Source organism: Caloenas nicobarica, chromosome 9, assembly GCF_036013445.1.
Source record: "Caloenas nicobarica isolate bCalNic1 chromosome 9, bCalNic1.hap1, whole genome shotgun sequence".
Lineage (NCBI taxonomy): Eukaryota > Metazoa > Chordata > Aves > Columbiformes > Columbidae > Caloenas > Caloenas nicobarica.
Window position 1 is genome coordinate 4,195,555 of NC_088253.1, and position 17,980 is coordinate 4,213,534.

Here is a 17,980-nt window from a genome sequence, read left to right on the forward strand (position 1 = left end):
AACAGCTGTATTCTTTTCTCATCTTCTATGCCTTATAATAGGAAGTTGAAGGAATGTACTTTTTTTTTTTTAATCTTGGGGAACACTGTGTACACTTAATTAAATACATTAATACTGTCTTTTGCAGAGTTCATCCCAGGAAGTGACATTCAAGCTTATGGAAAAGGAGCTAGAGAATTGCAAAATAATAATTAAAAAAGCCCCACACCAAAAACTCCTGTTCTGCACGAGTACAAGTTGATCTCGAGATTCCCGCGTAGAGCTGCTGATGAATTGGCTGTGGCTTGGGGGGGGCTAACTCTTTTGCTTTTGGTTGCGTTGGAAACCTGAAGTTAATGCTCATGAGAAGTAAAATCAGAGATCGTGGGTTACTCGCTGTGCCTGCAGGTCGCAGGGGCAGCAGCAAAGAGACAAAACTTCTCTTTGAAGCGGTAGCCTCAGCTGTGTCTTATTGCGTGCGCTGGAAACGGGGAGGAATAGCGGCCGACCTGGGAGAAGATGCCAGCTAAAGGGAAATACTTCTTCAACGAAAGCGATGAGTGCAGGATCTCGGACCCGCTCTACGAGAAGTACCGCTACACCAGCCAGCAGCACCCGCTCCTCCTCCTCCTGCTCTTCATCGCCATTGTCTTCTGGACCACTCTCATCATCATCTTTTTTGTCACTGACGTGAGTACGCTTTTTTCTTTGCGTTCCATATTTTCAGAGATGATGAGGAATCGCCGTAACAGCACACACAACATTTTGGCTGAATAATTTTTTGAGCTACGTGGTATTGAAGTTGCAGTGTTGAAAGACATCAAGGATGTACGTAATGCTGTGTGTGGTTTTGAAGGGACACAGAGAGAGGAGACAGTGTTGTCAGGCACATGCACAGTTAATACAAGGGTTGCTCTTTCCTTACTATATGTTATGAACAAATCATAATCTATGCTAAATGACAGCTATGATAGCAAGTAATAAAGGGGCCAAGGAAGGAACAAGAAAGTAAGTTAAAATGTCCTGCATTTCTCATATATATATATTTTTAGAGTCATCTAAGAAATCTAAAATAATATAGTGATTCATTGGTTATGAATTACTGAGGTGATTTCTTTTTAAGGATTTCTATATTCCTTTTTTTTTTCTTTTGGCAATAGAATCACAACAGACATCAACAGTTGCATCTGGTGAATCAATAGTTAGCAGAGATCCTATAGACACAGGAAAGATGCAGCTTAAAGCATTTTTTGTTGTGCAATGTAATATGGTTTTCTGTAAAGAAATTAAGTCTTCTTCAAGCCAGCCCAGTTGGCAGCTGGTAAAAAGGAGAGTTGATTTAAAGATAATGTTGTAAAAAGTTAATAAGGAAGCTATTACAATCCTTCATTGCCTTTGAACGCTGCTTTTCAAATGCTGTGCTTCATGATAAAGTGTCTTTAAGTCTCTCTTTAGCAACAAATCTAATTTTACCAATTGCACTTGTATACTTTTTAGCTTTTATTTCTTAAAACAGGAAAGAAGTAGCACTACTGTTCATGTTACAAGTCACCTCCTGTAAAACGTTGGAAAAGAGCTGTTCCGCTCCTTTTTAGCACAGACTGAACTCCTTAAATGCGTTTGTTTGGGTACATCTGCATTGTACAATGTAGCATAGGTAGAACTTAGCTTAAAGACAAAACCAAACCCACTAATTTGGGAATTAATAATGGTGGAACAGGGGTAGACTGAGTATTTATAATAGTATTTATTATATTATCTCTGCATGTGCGACTATCAGAAAGTGTTAATGCTGCCACAGTCTGACTACTTCTGTTAGGATATTTTCAATCTGTCTATTTCCAGGACATCATAGATGCATTTTCCATTTTTTCTAAAGGAGACTTTTAGACCAAATATAATGCTTGTATTTTGCTTTTGCAGGAAGCACATTATCATCTAGCCTTCATTATTGCAGTGTGTGCTGCTCTCGTCATATTTGCAGCCATGTACTTACTTTTATGTATTGAATCCCTGTTCCGGAGATGGCTGATGTTATTTGGAGTCATGATTTGGATTTGCTTCTTAATCGTAGGATATGTATCTCTTTTTGAAAAAGAAAATGATTATCAACTGTGGGAACAGGTATGTATATCTTATTTGTTCAGGTACCTGTATAGGACTGGTAGTCAGTATATATATGAATGTGTTTGTGTGCTTTTTTTTTTTTTCCAGAATGTTATAACTGCATAATAATTTTTTCTTGAGATTTAGGTTTCTTTTTCTTGAGATTTAGGTTCCTTTTCCTAAATTGGTTGTATGGGCTTATTATAGTAAATTTTAGTTTGTATTCTTTATTATAGCGAAAATACAGATCAACTGAGAAAATTGGATAACCGCATAAATCCATGTGGGAATGGCATTTTTCAGTTGTAATTGAACTGTATTTTTATTGAAGATTTTTACTAAATCTTAATTACTATTGATTCGTATTTGAGAGAATTTTTCGTTAACAATGCTTGCTGCGTTAATTTCTATGGGTCAAAGTAGTCTCCAAGAACTGGATAAAGGACTCCAGAGCTGGGTGTGCCCTGGGGAGCATGTTTTCAAATCACTGGGAGAGGCAAAGTGAACAATAAGAATTAATGACACATCCTGGCATAGCCGGGGTGTGGCTAAAGTTCATTGCTTAGTATCTCTGATCAGAAGACAGGCAATTTCAGGATGCCAAAAATATCATCATCTGTAGGAAACTCCTCCTAAGATCTCATAATGTAAACAGAAGAGTTTTAATGAAATAAAAATGACTTTTTATCTTGTTTTACTGACTCTTCCCCTTCCCCTCTTTATTTCAAATAAAGAAAGATATAAATTATCAGTTAAACAACCAAAATCTGATTTGTATTGTGGCCTGGATCCAGCACCGTATATTTACAGTTGCTATTCAGTATTTTTTAGCTCAAGGAAGAAACTATTAGCACAGGAAGACCCAAAGTTTACTGTTCTTAACTCTAAGTACAAACATGTAATGAAGCAAGATTTGGTTTTGCTGCTTTCAGTGCTGCAAGACATCTTGTTCTTGTCACATGGTAATAATTCATTAATATTGAGTTAAAACCTAAAATATAATGAGACCCTAGTTTAGAAAATAGAAGTGAATAGGTTCATTTCAGACTTTTAGTTCAAGTTATGAATTTATCAATAATTAAAGCTACTATTTAAATGCGGGGATGACCTTCCTTTTGATGCCTGGGCAGTTTAGTGGACCATTGTGCATTTCGTAAAATCTGTGCAACTAAATATGTAATTAGTGGCAATAATGATTGTTCTCTTATGCCAGCACCAGAAAGTATTGGTTGGGTATTATTTTTAATCAAATATGGAGTAGACATACACATGTGAGTGGGTGATGTTAAAATTAGAATAATAACTTGGAGAAGGTGAGAAATCTGATTCTATTCAATATTGCTATCCTTGCAACACACCGTTCCTGACACATGTTGTACAAAGTGCATCTTCAGCTCTGATGGATAAAATAGCTGCTAATTTCCTCAAAGCTTTTAGGACTAGCACTATCCTTATGTTGTTAATTGTGCTTTTGAAATGTCAATATTCAATTGTTCAACCTGAAAATGAGCAAGAATCCTGCTACTTTCCTCCTTGTTCTGTAGTGATTTTTTGGCAGGCACCTAAAAATGTGTATGTGTGATCTTTTTTTTTTTTTCTTTTTTCCTTTCTTTCTCTTTCTTTCCAAAGGTGCCATTCTTTCTATTCATAATCTTCACAGTTTATACCATGCTACCCTTTGGAATGAGAGGTGCTGTCATAATTAGCGTTCTTTCTGCTCTCTCCCATATTATTGTTCTAAGCATTGTGGTAAGCATGACTTCTCAGGAAAATAAGGAATCCATTCTTTTTCAGGTAAGGAAATACTACTTGGTTAAGTAATTAAATACCCTAGTCATATTACCATTTGATATTGGCATAACTATCCTGTTTAAATAAGTTCCAAACTCCCATGGGGATGTTCCAAATTCATGGATTTGGAGCTTGGCCCCAATGAGTCTTGCATGCTTTTCATAAAACTGCAATTATTTTAATCTATAAGGCGTTTTGGTTTTGTGACCTAAGTGGAAGAAGCGGAATTGTCATTTTAATTTTTTAACCGAGTTACTCGAAATACGGCAGAGTTGGTCACAATCACTCTTCCTTCTCTGTGTGAGTCCATCTGGCGCTGCCCACGGGTGGGAAAGCAGGATTTGCAGCTCCCGGCTGCTCCCAGGTCCCCAAAGCCCATTCACGGGGTGTGTTCAGAGGAGCGCCCCAGCTCTTGTGGTGCAAGTGTGCATCACACTTCACCCGGCACCCTGATGCATGAGTTTGTGGACTGGTTTCTCCCTAAACCAAACACTGGAGCCTGCAAATAAATGTTAAACAGTAGAGCAGAATTTTCTGTTTCGTTGTACTCCTGTATGTTGGCACAGGAATGCCTGTGACCGTGGAAGTCAACTCCTATTTCTCAGGTATATCCTGGCTGATTGTATGACAGGGTAAGAGAAAAAATGAACATGGCCTGGGATTGATTGTTTTTAAGGTATTACTAGAAGTATTGATGCCTGTAGTGCAGTAGATAAATATTTTTCTTCTTGTGCAGCTCCTTGCCAATGCTGTCATTTTTATTTGTGGGAACCTGATGGGTGCATTCCACAAACGCCAAATGCAGGTCGCTTCGTGGGACTTGTATAGGTACACATTAAAGTGCATTCAGGTCCGAATGAAACTGAAGATTGAAAAGAGACAACAAGTGAGTGGACTCGTTCGAGTTTGGAATTGCTTGTTTTCATTTCTGCAGTATCATTGTATAAGGTCGGTGACTAATGCATGTTGAAAGGCTCGGTCCAATCTTTGTGATACCCACCTAGTGTCAAAAATAAAAGTCGTGCCATTTGTAACAAAAGAAGGAAGTTAAAGGGAGGAAGCTGTTCTCTGTGCCTCGTCTGTATGAAAATCACAGTATTTGCAACAGGAATGTGATTGCCAGTTATTTTAGTTAGTTTTTTCCTAGTATGAATTGTTACTGGGGCTGGCCCAAGGTAACTAAGAGATCATGCCCCTAATGCCCTGAAGAGTACTGATAAGATAATTTCAGCACTCAGTTTCATGCATCCTTTGGTCGCATTTTTTTTGTTTTGAATTCTAAAGTATTATTCGGGGGTTTTTTTTGTATTTTCTTGTCTCATAAACTATTTTCCTTTTGCTAGAAGAAGAAAATCAGAGCCTAAGGGAGAAAAAAAAATCGTAAAATAGATTACAGTATTTGATTATGACATTGTTTATTTCCATAAACTCCAGTGGTATTTCAAGAATAAGCAAGGAACGTGAATTTCTTACTGAGAAAGGGTTGTAAAGAAGTATCAAGGCTGAGACTAGGGCGCCTTTCCCCTTTTATCCCGGTGTAAGTAGGGTTAAGAACAGTGGCTCTGGAAGGCTGGTGTGTACCTGGTCCTCTGCCCAGCAGATGTTAGATAAAAGCAAGGTGCTTAAAAGTAACTGACTTGATCCCATCGAAAAGGAGCAAATGCCGCAGTGCTGGTGCGATTTCTGCTCTGGTGCTGATCTGGTGAGATAAAAAACCTGCATGGGAGGCCTGGCAGGATCTCCTTGGGTGATGGGGGAACTTGCACAGGTTTTTCTTTTTACGATTCCTCATTTGAAGTGTAGATGTGCTGAAGTCTATGGAGAGCTTGCTTCTCATCTGTGTCGTAATTTATCACACAATTTTGAGTCTCCTTTTTTGCCTCTCACTGTTTTTGCTATGAAAACAATGCGAGAAACACAGTTCAGCATTGATCATCACACATGAAAACTTTGTAATGTGTCAGCCTGTGACGTTCACTGGGCTCTGCTGTCAGTTTAACGTGTTCCCCAAGGTTTACTCTCCTGGTATTAAAAGGCTAGAGGAGGAGGAGGAGGTGCTCCCCTTCCTGGGACAGTCTCAAACTAAACTGCTGTCTGTACCTAGTGTAGGCCAGGCCTTGATGCTCAAGGCTGCCCTCTTCCCACTGTGATCCAAATACCTTTCTTTTTGGTGGCAGGCACTGGTTAAGTAACCCTGGCAGCTCCCTGCTGTCTGTATACCATTGCCTCGGGTGTTCAGGAAGAGGGGACAGCGATTCGGTCCAAAGGGACAGCTTTTTACGCAGTTACACAACGCGTTGACCTTGCTGGCAACGTCATCTGAAGAAGTTCCTGCTTGTAGCTGCTCCACACAACATTTCCTCTGCTGCGGTGACGCTGTCTCTGGGGCTGTAGAGCCCTTCCTGGATTAAAAGTACCATTTTTTTGTCTTCCTCTTCTGCCCAGCAACTTAACAGGGTCTTCTTTGAAGAACAGGCTTTTAAGTCAAAGCCAGTGTAAAGCAGTGAAAATAGTCGAAGAGTCTGTATTCCCACTCAGTTCAAAAGACTTTATTTCAGTGGCATCAGTTCCTGGTTCATTGAAGCTACAGCAACATGTTGTTGACACTTCTGTTTCTGTTGCTGCTTTTCCGGCATTCGAGAATTCACAGGGGCTTTTAATACTGCGTGGATTGTTGGTTACACAAGACAAGCTTTTCCCAGAAGCTTTATCAGATGATGCTAATGTGACACTGAGATTGGTGGACAAAATAAGTTGTCGTTTATCCAGAAGTTGTAGGATTGAATGCTGAATTTTTGTGGTTACAAAGAGGTGGCACATCTAGGTCACAAGGAACAAAGGAAAAAATATGCAACAGCTTTACTTAGCTGTAAAAGTGGTGATTTTGAGACCAGAAATGTGAAAGTACTTTCTGGAAAACCTGACATGCATTACTCAAAAGCTACTTGAATAAAGCTGTTGGTTTTTGTTGTGTTTTGTTTTGGTTTTTTAAATTCCTTCTTGCAGTCACTGAAGTCCTGCAGTTTCAAATTTACTGTGCTGAGAATTTTGCATCCTTTTTTTCCCCCCTCTCCTTTTAGGAAAATTTGCTTTTATCCATCCTGCCAGCGCATATCTCTATGGAAATGAAGCTAGCAATCATAGAGCGACTGAAGGAAACTAATGATAATAGGCAAATGCATGACAACAACTTCCACAGTCTATATGTAAAAAGGCACCAGAATGTTAGGTAAGTCGAAACTCTAGAAGAAATAGTATTAATATAAGGTGCCGATTCTTAGCCGTCCTTTCTGCGAGACAGAGGGCAGTTAGTGCTTCGAAGTCAGGAAGGGAAGAGGGTATATGGTCCAGCAAAATTAAAATTTGGAGGTAGACTTTCAGGCCAAAGTGAGCTCTGTGGGAAGATAACATGTCTTGAAGTCATGTGTTGCTTTCTAAATCAGTTTTGATACTTGAACCCTTTTTTCTGGAGTTCTTTTCCAAAGAAAGAGATACTTTCTATTAAATGCAGTTTAATATTTAAGCTGTGAAACAGACATATGTTCATATTTCAGTTACACTGTCTTTTTTTTCCTTTTATTCTTGTCTAGCATTCTTTATGCAGACATCGTAGGATTTACTCGACTTGCTAGCGACTGTTCTCCGAAGGAACTGGTAGTGATGCTGAATGAACTTTTTGGAAAGTTTGATCAGATTGCGAAGGTATGTGTTGCACTTTGTTGTGCAATAGGAATAAAGGCCACCTTTGGAAAAAAGAAGTCGTCCTTTCTGCGAGACAGAAGGCAGTTAGTGCTTCAAAGTCAGGAAGGGGAGAGTGCTTTGGCTTTAAAGCTAACTAGGAAAATCACATTGAAACAATATTTAAAACAAAACTGGGAAATGTAGCAAGTTGTTGTTGTAATTCCAATTCAGGGGCTGTGTCATACATGTGTTTGCATGATTGACTCTGTAAAGATTTCGGTTATCCTGTAACGCTGACCCTAATCTTGGATATATGTTCTGTCCTATCCATTGATTTTTCTGTTAGTATTATGAGGCAAATATGGCTTTAGGAAAATAAACGCTGTATTTTGCTGTATCCTGTGTGACATCAAAAAACTAAATACCAACCCAAATTCTGGTTCTAGAAATCTAGCATTGCTAAAGCGTAAGTCAAGACTAGTGAGAACCTATCAAAACTCCCCATGGTTTTATAGGTGTTGGTTTGATTTCAGAATTGACTATATGTTGGTATACTGAATGCAAAAAATAGAAAATCAGTGGACTTGGAACATCTTGGTGTTGTGAAATTCTGAAAATTCTTCAGAAAAAAGTGGGAAAACTCTAAAACTAATATAGCAGAGGAGTGAAATTGGTTTAATTAAACCTTTGTGGATGTCATTGAATAAATTCTTAAATATATCGCTGATTAAAACCTGGCTAAAATCCTAGTTAACCTCTTCGATATCTGTATTACATTGCTTATCTTTGTATTTATATGAATTCAGTTGTTGTTAAAACTTCAAGTACTGGCAAGTAAGAGAGTCACACTAACTATATTGTAATTGTATTGTTGTGAAGCAGCCATTAAGAGCATATAGAATAAGTTACGTTATTTTAGTTGCCATGAGCTTTATATGCTACAGTAGAAGCTGAGGTTAAAGACATCTGGTCATTTTTTGCAACAAATATAGAAAAGATTCTAGATTTTGAGCGATACGTTTTAATTTCTCACTCCTGCGTGCAAATTGCACTGTTTAAAAAATGTCTGGATTTTGTGAGTCAAGGTCTTGTGCAACTCTGTGGTTGAGCTGTAAGAAGAGATTCCTGCTTTTTGTGCTATTTTTGTTCTGCTGGGGACTATTCTCCGTCATCTTTTCCATCATGCAAAAATGTTGTAGGCTTCACATTACCTAATAAGCTGGGCCCTGAGCTGGACACTGAAGTCTCGCAGCTCTAAGCTAGGCCTGGCGTCTTCTGTCTAAGTTCAGCGCTTGCTGCAACGCTCAGAACCCACTCGATGGCTTAAGATGGTGGAGAATGATGGACGTTCTCTTAAGGCTTTCGTGGATGAGGGAGAACAGCTTGGGTTGTTAAATATTTTCTGCTGTCAGATAGTATGGTGGGTTTTTTATTAGTGATCGCAAGCTGTAGTGTGTGCTGGCTTCCTCCTCAGTCATATTCGAAAGAAAAATAAAAACATTTTGCTTCTGCAAAGCTACCAAGTTGAGCATCTTAATTCCTAACTTCTCCTTGAATTCTGTGCAGGTTTTACGACACTGCGCAATGTTATTTACGAGGCTGCCATGCAAAAAATCAAGGAAAAGGTGAACAAGCTGCCTGTAATTCAGGTGTTAGTAAAGATGAGGATTAAAAGACAGATAAGGAGATTTTATCCTTTATGTCGTAAATTCCTTGACGGTTTTATTTCTACTTATAGTTTCTCAATTGTGAACAGTTCCAAGGATAAAGTCAGAAAACAGCAGGATGATTTTATTTCAGAAATGGTCATTTCTGTTACCCTCCAGTGAGCAACGTCCGGGCATTTGGACGCAGGAAAGAAGTCAGCTTTGCTTCAACAGGGTTTGAATGAGGCCTGACTTTCTCAAAATGATATACAGAAGTCCTAGTTTTGGGGTCATTATCCTACTTGCAGTTCATTTTTTCCTGTTAAATGTGTTTACTGTAATCTCACAGGAGAACGAATGCATGAGAATAAAAATCTTGGGAGACTGTTACTACTGTGTCTCAGGCCTGCCTGTGTCCTTGCCGGTTCACGCCAGGAACTGCGTTAAAATGGGACTTGACATGTGTGAAGCAATAAAGTAAGTACAGCACAGAACACTTTTTAATGTACCAAGGCTATGAAGATATTGAATAAAGTCATTCTTAGTTTTCTTGTCGACGTTCAAAATGTATTTATTAGCTGTAGTTGGATAGTTATGCATCAGGTCATAAGTTTGTCTCTTGTCTTCGCACTAAGCGTATAATGAGACTAAACCTTAACGGACCTCCAGGAGGAGGAGAGAAAATCAGAAGTGTAGCTGCTGCTCTAATAAATACCCTGCTCGCTCCCCAGGCAGGTGAGGGAAGCCACAGGAGTGGATATCAACATGCGGGTCGGCATTCACTCGGGGAACGTGCTGTGCGGCGTCATCGGCCTGCGCAAGTGGCAGTACGACGTCTGGTCGCACGACGTGTCCCTGGCCAACAGGATGGAGTCTGCCGGTGTACCGGGGTGAGGAGCTGCGTTGCGTGCCGGTTCCCTCCGTCATCGTGGTTTCCGTAATCCTGGTTTATGAGTTTGGAATTTGGAACTGTGCCATGACACAAATCCTCATAATGGGATGATGAAAATAGAACAAATGTGTACTTACCAGAGCTGTAAAATGTTAATATTCTCTGATTGTGTTTTCAATGAACTATGAAATTCTATTCTTAGGTGACTGCTGCTTGGACTTCCTTTCATTGGAGAAACTTGAGCGTCGTCAGCAGCACATTGTTGACTTAGTTAATTCATGTTGTACACAGGGATAATACTATATTTGTAAGTTTAGCTGAAGAATAGCTGTGCTACTTATATTGACAAGGCAAAGCTGCACATTTACCTACTGTTTCTGTTGATATATCGATCAGTCCCACTTGATTTATATTAGCTCTGTATTCACCACCACATTCCTCCAAGAAAACACAGCTCAGAAATGAAAATGCAGCCTGATGAAGAGCATCCAAGCAAGGAGAGTTTGGAGCTGTTGGTGGTTGTGTGTTCTCTTGATGTAGCATTTGTCATGGGCAGAACGGGAAAGTGACTGAGTCGTCCCGAGTGGCAGAGCTGAGGCAGAGCAGCAATGGAAGGTGCCAGTGCAGAGGATTGGGTCTGAGGTTGATATTCGTGCTGCTTTTTTGAAGACACTTGTTGAAAAGGACACTTATTATTATTATTATTTTTTTAAACACCAGCATTTTGTATTTTCCTCATTTAGGAAAGCATACTTGGTTTTTTTTCTGAGTTGGCATTCACGTGCATATATGTTAAGCATCAAAGTGTTGGTTTCTCTTGGAAAGTGATTCTAACCAGTGGTGTTACAGGGTTTCTTATTATTTCTATGCCCCAGACAGCTTTTAGCTATATGCTTGTAACTTAAAAATTAATTTCTGCAAAGTGGTAAGGGGATATGAATATCAAATTATTTTCTTGCATTGAGGACTGAAACAGAAAGAAAACTAATTGGAGCTTGGCTGACAGTTGCAATACCATCCAGGCTGAGTGTTTTAGTGTGTTGACTCAGCGTGATTAAACAAGAATACAGAGTTGTAAAGTTTGTTTTGTTGGTAAAGCAAACTACATGACTCTGAATATGGCATGAAAACATAGTTTTCTTAGTCATGTTTAGGACCATTGTCTAATCTTGAAAACTTTGATTATTCCATTGTGTTCTTCATGCTTATGTTTGGTAATCTGTTAAAGAATAAAGCAGGTCTAGGTTGGCTGCCTCATTCTGAAACATTACACTTACTACTTCCTATATCTACACGTGTCAAGCACTCCTTATCATGTGTTTCAAAACCAGGCAGAGGAAACCTTCCCTTTGTGGAAGACTGAGCCTTACAGGGAGCATGGGTTTATATTTGGTATGCAAACATTATATTTTTTCCTGCTCTACAGAAAAAAACATGTGTCTGGGATTCCCCATTCCAATGTTAGATAGTCCTGTTCCTTTGGAAGCAACAGTTTTGTCACTGGGGGCACTTGGAGGTTTTTATTTTAAAATAGGAAGTATGCATGTTTTGGGTTTCTGTAAATCACGGAATCATTTTGGTTGGAAGAGACCCTCAAGATGATGGAGTCCAACCATAACCCAGCCCTGGCACTGCCCCATGTCCCCGAAAACCTCAGGGATGGTGACTCCACCGCTGCCCTGGGCAGCCTGTTCCAGTGCCCGACAGCCCTTTCCCTGGAGAAATTCTAAAGACTTTTGAAAGGCTGCAAGGAAAACTTCTGTCATTACAAATATTTTATTTCCATCAACGGAGTATCCTTGTTCATCTTCTTTCTGATTTTAAAAATTGTTTGCATTCATAACAATGTAATACACTAGTAAAGCAGAAAGGACTAGTGTAAAAGCAAAATTAAAAATGCATTCATGACCAGTTCTCTCTAATATGTAAAAGCCTGAAAGATCAGAAGAGGTTATTTTCTCAGGCCTGTTGGCGTAGGCGATGGAGTGCAGTGTGTTGGGTGTTCTGTACCAGTGCGGTAGGTACAACAGTGCGTGTTACAGCTTGTCTTGGAGAGGCAGCTTTAGCAGAAGCACTTTGGATTATGTGCTGATCCTGGAATCCAGTAAGCATGAGTAACTGCTGAGACATCATCCACACAGTCATTTAAATGGAAAGAAGTTTGCGGTAAGACCTGACATGTGTGATTTGGGGAAGAGGAAGCCTGGTAAAATGGAAAATGGTCGATGGTGCACAAATGTGCTGCCTTTGGAGATAAGTGGAAAACCACAGGAAACTTGCTGCGGTACATGACAGTGTTTTATGGCTCAGTTAATAAAGACATCGCCCGGTATGTCTCAGTCCCTGTAGGAGAAAACCATGCTTTAGAGCCAGCTTTAAAAGAACAGATTTAAAGGTTTGCCTCAATTGCAAAACTGCATAATCAAGGTAACAATTAAAAAATTTGAGCCCGTGGTCTCCAGGTCTTTGGGCAAACCTCTGCGCAGCATAATGGAGCGGAGGCGGACGGGACGGCGATCCCCTTGCTCTCTGGGGTTAGGCGGGAGCGCTGCACGCTGTCAGCTGCCATCGGGGAAACGGCCTGTTCCCAGCTCGTGCTGATGGATTGTAGGACTGACAACGCAGTGATTAACCCCTCCTGCCAAAGAAAAGCGAGGAAAGCTGTGGGAAGATGAACAATGAGAAAACAGACTATAAGAAATGCTACTTTGTTAACGCAGTCAAGTCTCTTGTTGAGAAATTCTGTGGAAAGATATTACTTGTTATTTATGTAGAAATACGTGTTTTGGGATACTGAACTAAATGATGTTTAAGGGAAAGCGTAAATGAGTACAGAAAAATACCAGCTGCTCCCTTAGAAGTGCGTTGCTGTGTTACGTTCTCCTCTGATTTTTTCAGTCAAAAAGACAGACTTTCAGAATTATCCTGCTAGTTAACAATAAACCTTTTCTAGCTTTTTTTTTCCTGCCAGACTTTGTAGCCATCTCCTCCCCTCGTCATGCATTTCTAGGCAGTCCTCACTTTTGTTTTGAGCTTCCATCACAGCTCTTGCCATCTGAAACAACCTGCCTGTGAGTCTGTCTGCCTTGTCAGTCATCAGATCTCCTTTGGTCACACTTCTGCTTGTTTGTTGTACGTCTCTGGTTATTTCAAGTTAATTTTATGCTGATACCATCTCATTCTGGGAAGTGTTATTTAGCACACTTGCTATGAAAGATGGGCGACAAAGAACTGCAGCAAAGGATTGCGAAGATGGTTTTTAAGTACTGGCAGGATTTTGCAGTTGGCTGCCAAAGCAGAAGGTGGCTGAAAAGCAGCGATGTCAGCAGTAGCCATTGAAATGTAAATGAAATGCTTAATGTGACCTTTCTGTAAGTGTTTGGGTCTCTTGTTCTTTCTCTCTTTCTTCAGCCGTGTTCACATCACCGAAGCAACGTTGAATCACCTGGGCAAAGCTTATGAAGTAGAAGAAGGGAATGGACACCTGAGGGATCCTTACCTTGAATCCATGAAAATCAAAACCTACTTAGTGGTTGATCCAAGGGTATGCGTATGTTTTTAAGCATGTGTATTTATTCCAATATATACATACATTTTAAGTGCATAGATGTCTGTGATGCATACACCGTTTTAATCCAGGCACATAATTAAAGCATGGTATGACTCATCTGAGTAGCTTGGCTTTGGGACTTCAGATCTAAAGCACGTCCTACTGTTTTATGACATGACTATTGGCTTGAAAGTAATAAGCGTTATGCTGAAACCTCTCATATGGCCCACATAGAGCAAAAATACCTGTTTGACTATGTATTTGCGTGAAGCGAGTCTCTCTCAGATCCAAGTCAAGAAGTGGAATGAAGTGATAAAAGAATACATGTGCTGCGTGGCCACTTTCAGATAGAATATTCCCTGCAAAATAGCTTCTGGGATCTTCTTCCTCACTACCTTAGATGTGAGATTCACCTTTTTTTCAAGGTGTAAAGTTAGCAATTGTTGGTTGTCCCTTTACAGCCTGGTAACTGCAAACAAATTGCTATTTTGGGTCAGCTTGTGGTTGACGAGTAAAATATTTCAAAAGGAAAAGAATGAAAATTACGAACTTCTTTCCTTTAGGATCTTAACAGGAAGAACAGTGCAGAGGCACTTCTAATTAGCAACAACTCAGTCTTACCTTTGCCTGTTCTATGTACTGAACACTGCACCCCTCCACATGTACACAGCATGTAGTCCCAGAATGAGGATCTAAGTGTATGAAAATGGTCCCTGCCCACTTGAAGATACTTATGAGATGTTAAAGAATAACCAGTCATTGATGTATCGGTTGATTCCGTAGTTTCAGCTGCCTTTTAGACCCACAAGGGTACACCCTGTATACATTGCCTGACTCTTCACCTCTGATGGAGGGATATAATCTAATGTCGAGTCTGTCATTTGTGGGATCTTCTCCCAGCCACTGTTTTGATACACCCCAGCTCAGGAATTGGGAATCTCTTTCCCCCGCTGCTGTGCTGACTGCAAGGAAATATTATCTGTTCGTAAGATCCTGCGATCTCTCGCATTATCTTAAATAAGGCAGGAAGACTGAACGCTGCAGTGGTACAAGCAAAGGCTTGTAAAGGCAGCTGGAGCAAATACGTCATGATTTGCTTTAGCTCACATTAATTAAATAAGATAAAGGAATCAAGGTTGGCTGACACAATGCTGATCTGTGTTCAGAGTCCTATTAAATAGCTTGAATTTTATAGTCCTAAACTACTCAAGTACACAAGAGCTTCATCTCTTTGTAATTCGTATCATTTTCTGTTTTCTAAACGAGTGTGTTTTTTCTGTTAGTCCAAACAGTGCGGGTCAAACAACCATCTCCCTAAAACACGAGTTAATGATGGGCTGAAGATGCGTGCGTCCGTTCGGATGACGCGTTATTTGGAGTCCTGGGGAGCTGCCCGGCCCTTTGCCCACCTGAACCACCGAGAAAGCGTCAGCAGCGACTCTTCCAGTTCACAAGGAAGGCGAAGGAAGGTGAGGTTTGGAGTAGGGATTGTCACCCTGCAGTTTGCAAACTGCTCCTCGTGTCCGGGATGTGAAACTCGAAATCCGATTCGGTCGTTGTAGCTGAATTTCTTCTACTACTCTTGGTGTTAAATGTGTACACAAAACTAAGATATCTGTGCAACAACTCTTTCTGTCAGAACTGAACGTTATTCAAACTCTAGCATGCTACACTCAGAGTAAAACTTCAAAGTAAAACTTAGGAAGTATCTTTTTTTGCCTGATGTTTTTCCATCTTGGGGTCCTGCTTGCTACATGTGGTTTTGGAAAAAAGAGAATTTATCCCAGCCTCTGATGGACTCGACATTTATTTAAAATGTATAGAAAATAAGCAGTCCCTGCATGTGCTCTGCCTGCGACAGGATTTTATCAGGAAAGAATTTTCAAGATTAAGAATTCTTAAGATTTTTAAGATACTAAAATTTAAGAGAACTCATTTTACTTTCCATCTGACCTCCCCAAAAGCTAAAAGGAGGAGATGTGCATGCTCTTTGGTGTGCTCCTGGGGGCGCAGCAAAGCTGTATGACCAGCTGTAGTAAGTTTTAATTAAGTGTCCGTCCATTCTGGTTTGTGGAAGTGGTTTCCAGTCTACTTGCCTCTGCTGATGTTAGTTATTTCAGTGTGTGCAGAAAAATAATAAGGGAGATCAGTTGTTTTGTAACAAATTTTTATTGGTCAGAAAATGCTCACTCGTTAAAGCAGAAAACATTGCTGGAAAGGATTGATATTGTAGCTTCTCTACTTGAGAATGGTTCTTGATTTTTATTTGCGTATCAGAATGTTTTTGGCAGCTTCCTGAAGTTTATTTTCAGTAGTTGTTTGCCATTTACTGACTCGTGTAACTTATTCTTAATTCCTTACGTGGTTTAGGAAATACCTTTGTGTTCCACTGGGCGCCAGAGAACTTCTGACAGGTTCGTCCGGTACTTTCTTTTCTTAAAGTACGTGATCCTGTGCTCCTCTTGCAGTTCAGTGTTCTGTAAGCAGGCGATCTTTTGGCTGATTAGTCACTGTGTGTACCGCGTTCCTGCATTAGAATGGTTAAGCCGAATCTTTGGCCTTTAAAAGGCTTCTCAATTCACATTTGTTATTGTCATTTTTATCAGACTCTAAAAAGAGCTCCCACCCTTTTCATCTCACTGGCCCCTCAGTCATTCAGGTTGCATTTTGCTTTATGGACTGTAGCAGAACGGAGGTGAGTAGGGAAGAGACCTTAAGAGCAGTGGAAAACAAATCAAAATACTTCTTATATTGTAAACATGTATATATTGTAACCGCTTGTGCTGCCTCAGCTTTTCGTTTTGTACTCATAGATGCTAGATTTGTTTGTAAATATCATAGCACAAGATAAATACAGTTAAACATAATATTAGGGGTAAATATATATTATATTTTACAAAATGTGTCTTTGGTTAGTAGTACTAATGTATGCCATTGTAGTGTAATAAAAAATTGGCACTATATGTAGAAATGCTTATCATGGCACCTGTACCGCTGAGTCACCAAGCAGAAGTTTTTTACTCGTGAAGCATTCTCTTAGTTCGTCAAAATATTGTCTTGAAAAAGGCATGACTGGAGTGACCAGAGAAACGTTAGTGCAGTGCTGCTGGCTGGACGTGCTGGTCAGTTTGGAACATTCTTGTTCAACCTTTTCGTGGTGACTGACGCCGCTGTGTCCTGAGCAGGCACGGGCCTCGGAGCCGTTAGTTGTTTCTGAACAGCATTTGTGACATGGCTTCGTTTCCTTCTCAGAAATTCATCTCAGAAAGGAAGGATAGAGGAGGATATCTATGATGAAATGATGTCGACCATCGAGGGCCTCAGTTCAACTAAGTATGCAGTGTTTTATTTTTTTCTTCATATTTTCTTTGGGAATAATCTGCGTCCTCAGTTTTAAGTCTGGATATAAAATTTACTTCTCAAAAATAAGAAGTTAGCAGGGTTTCTGTCTTGCCCTTTTTTGGTCTCCTTTTTACTTATTTTAGTTCCTTTTTGGTTTTAATTTGAATGCGAGACTGTTACTGCGTTATTACAGCAGGAAGCCAATGGTTAGTCTAGCTGTTCAATGTGGCGTAGTGCTATGAAAGAGCAAAATTATTGCTTTGATCCTGATGGCTGTCCGAAGTAACGAGCCAATAGGAAGTTAATGTTTGCGTTCTGTTTATCAAAATAAGAAGTGTCAGGAAATGGGGTGCAGTCCTGAACAAAACCTACGTATAAAGTCTAAATAAGGTTTTGTGGGTAATAATAAAATTGCTTCAGTGTCTGGTTCACTGAAGGTAAATGGTCTGTCAGTAGCAGGTGGTGCATTTGGCACTAGATTTGCATTTAAGAGCAGACAGGCTTAGGCGATGGTGGTGGTGGTTGTGTTAATAATAATAATGATTATCTAATTATATAATAATAATCTTTTAAATGCAGTATTTAAATTTCTATCAAATGTAAAACAGTGAATTTGAGAAGAAAAACTCTTTCATCTAGATGACTGTTACCACTGTACCTCAGCTATTCCTGACAGTGGCCTGATATTACTTAGGGGCAGTTTTTGGAGGCTTTGAGCCGCCTCTGACATCTGCTGTTGTACTTTGCTGCTGTCACGTGTGTGTAAATCAGCGGCACTCGCCCCTGCCCTGCGCAGTCCCTACTCCAGGGATGCTTTTGCACGCTCTCCTTGGCATGTTGTGAACATTTTGTGACGTGTGTCTCTTTGAATGCAGCCCGTGGTGTGGCAAATCGGATGACTTCTGTGGATTTTCACTGATTTTTGCAGAACCTGGTCTTGAAAAAGAGGTTGGTAAGAGCAAAATAATCCTTTTTGGTCTTTGATATGCACTT

The 17,980-nt window shown here is 40.0% G+C and overlaps 1 protein-coding gene across 1 annotated transcript in view; it reads left to right on the forward strand.

The window, feature by feature from the left end:
- The first annotated feature begins 359 nt into the window (after positions 1-359).
- ADCY7 (adenylate cyclase 7) overlaps positions 360-17,980 on the forward strand; it is a 28,905-nt gene continuing 11,284 nt past the window's right edge. Inside the window, exons 1-13 of the mRNA XM_065640703.1 lie at positions 360-669; positions 1,903-2,103; positions 3,715-3,879; positions 4,613-4,762; positions 6,957-7,105; positions 7,467-7,578; positions 9,553-9,680; positions 9,935-10,093; positions 13,507-13,639; positions 14,929-15,114; positions 16,016-16,059; positions 16,898-16,978; positions 17,863-17,935. Of these exons, the coding sequence (XP_065496775.1) occupies positions 499-669; positions 1,903-2,103; positions 3,715-3,879; positions 4,613-4,762; positions 6,957-7,105; positions 7,467-7,578; positions 9,553-9,680; positions 9,935-10,093; positions 13,507-13,639; positions 14,929-15,114; positions 16,016-16,059; positions 16,898-16,978; positions 17,863-17,935 (1,752 nt within the window). The 5' untranslated portion in view covers positions 360-498. The remainder of the gene's footprint in view (positions 670-1,902; positions 2,104-3,714; positions 3,880-4,612; positions 4,763-6,956; positions 7,106-7,466; positions 7,579-9,552; positions 9,681-9,934; positions 10,094-13,506; positions 13,640-14,928; positions 15,115-16,015; positions 16,060-16,897; positions 16,979-17,862; positions 17,936-17,980) is intronic.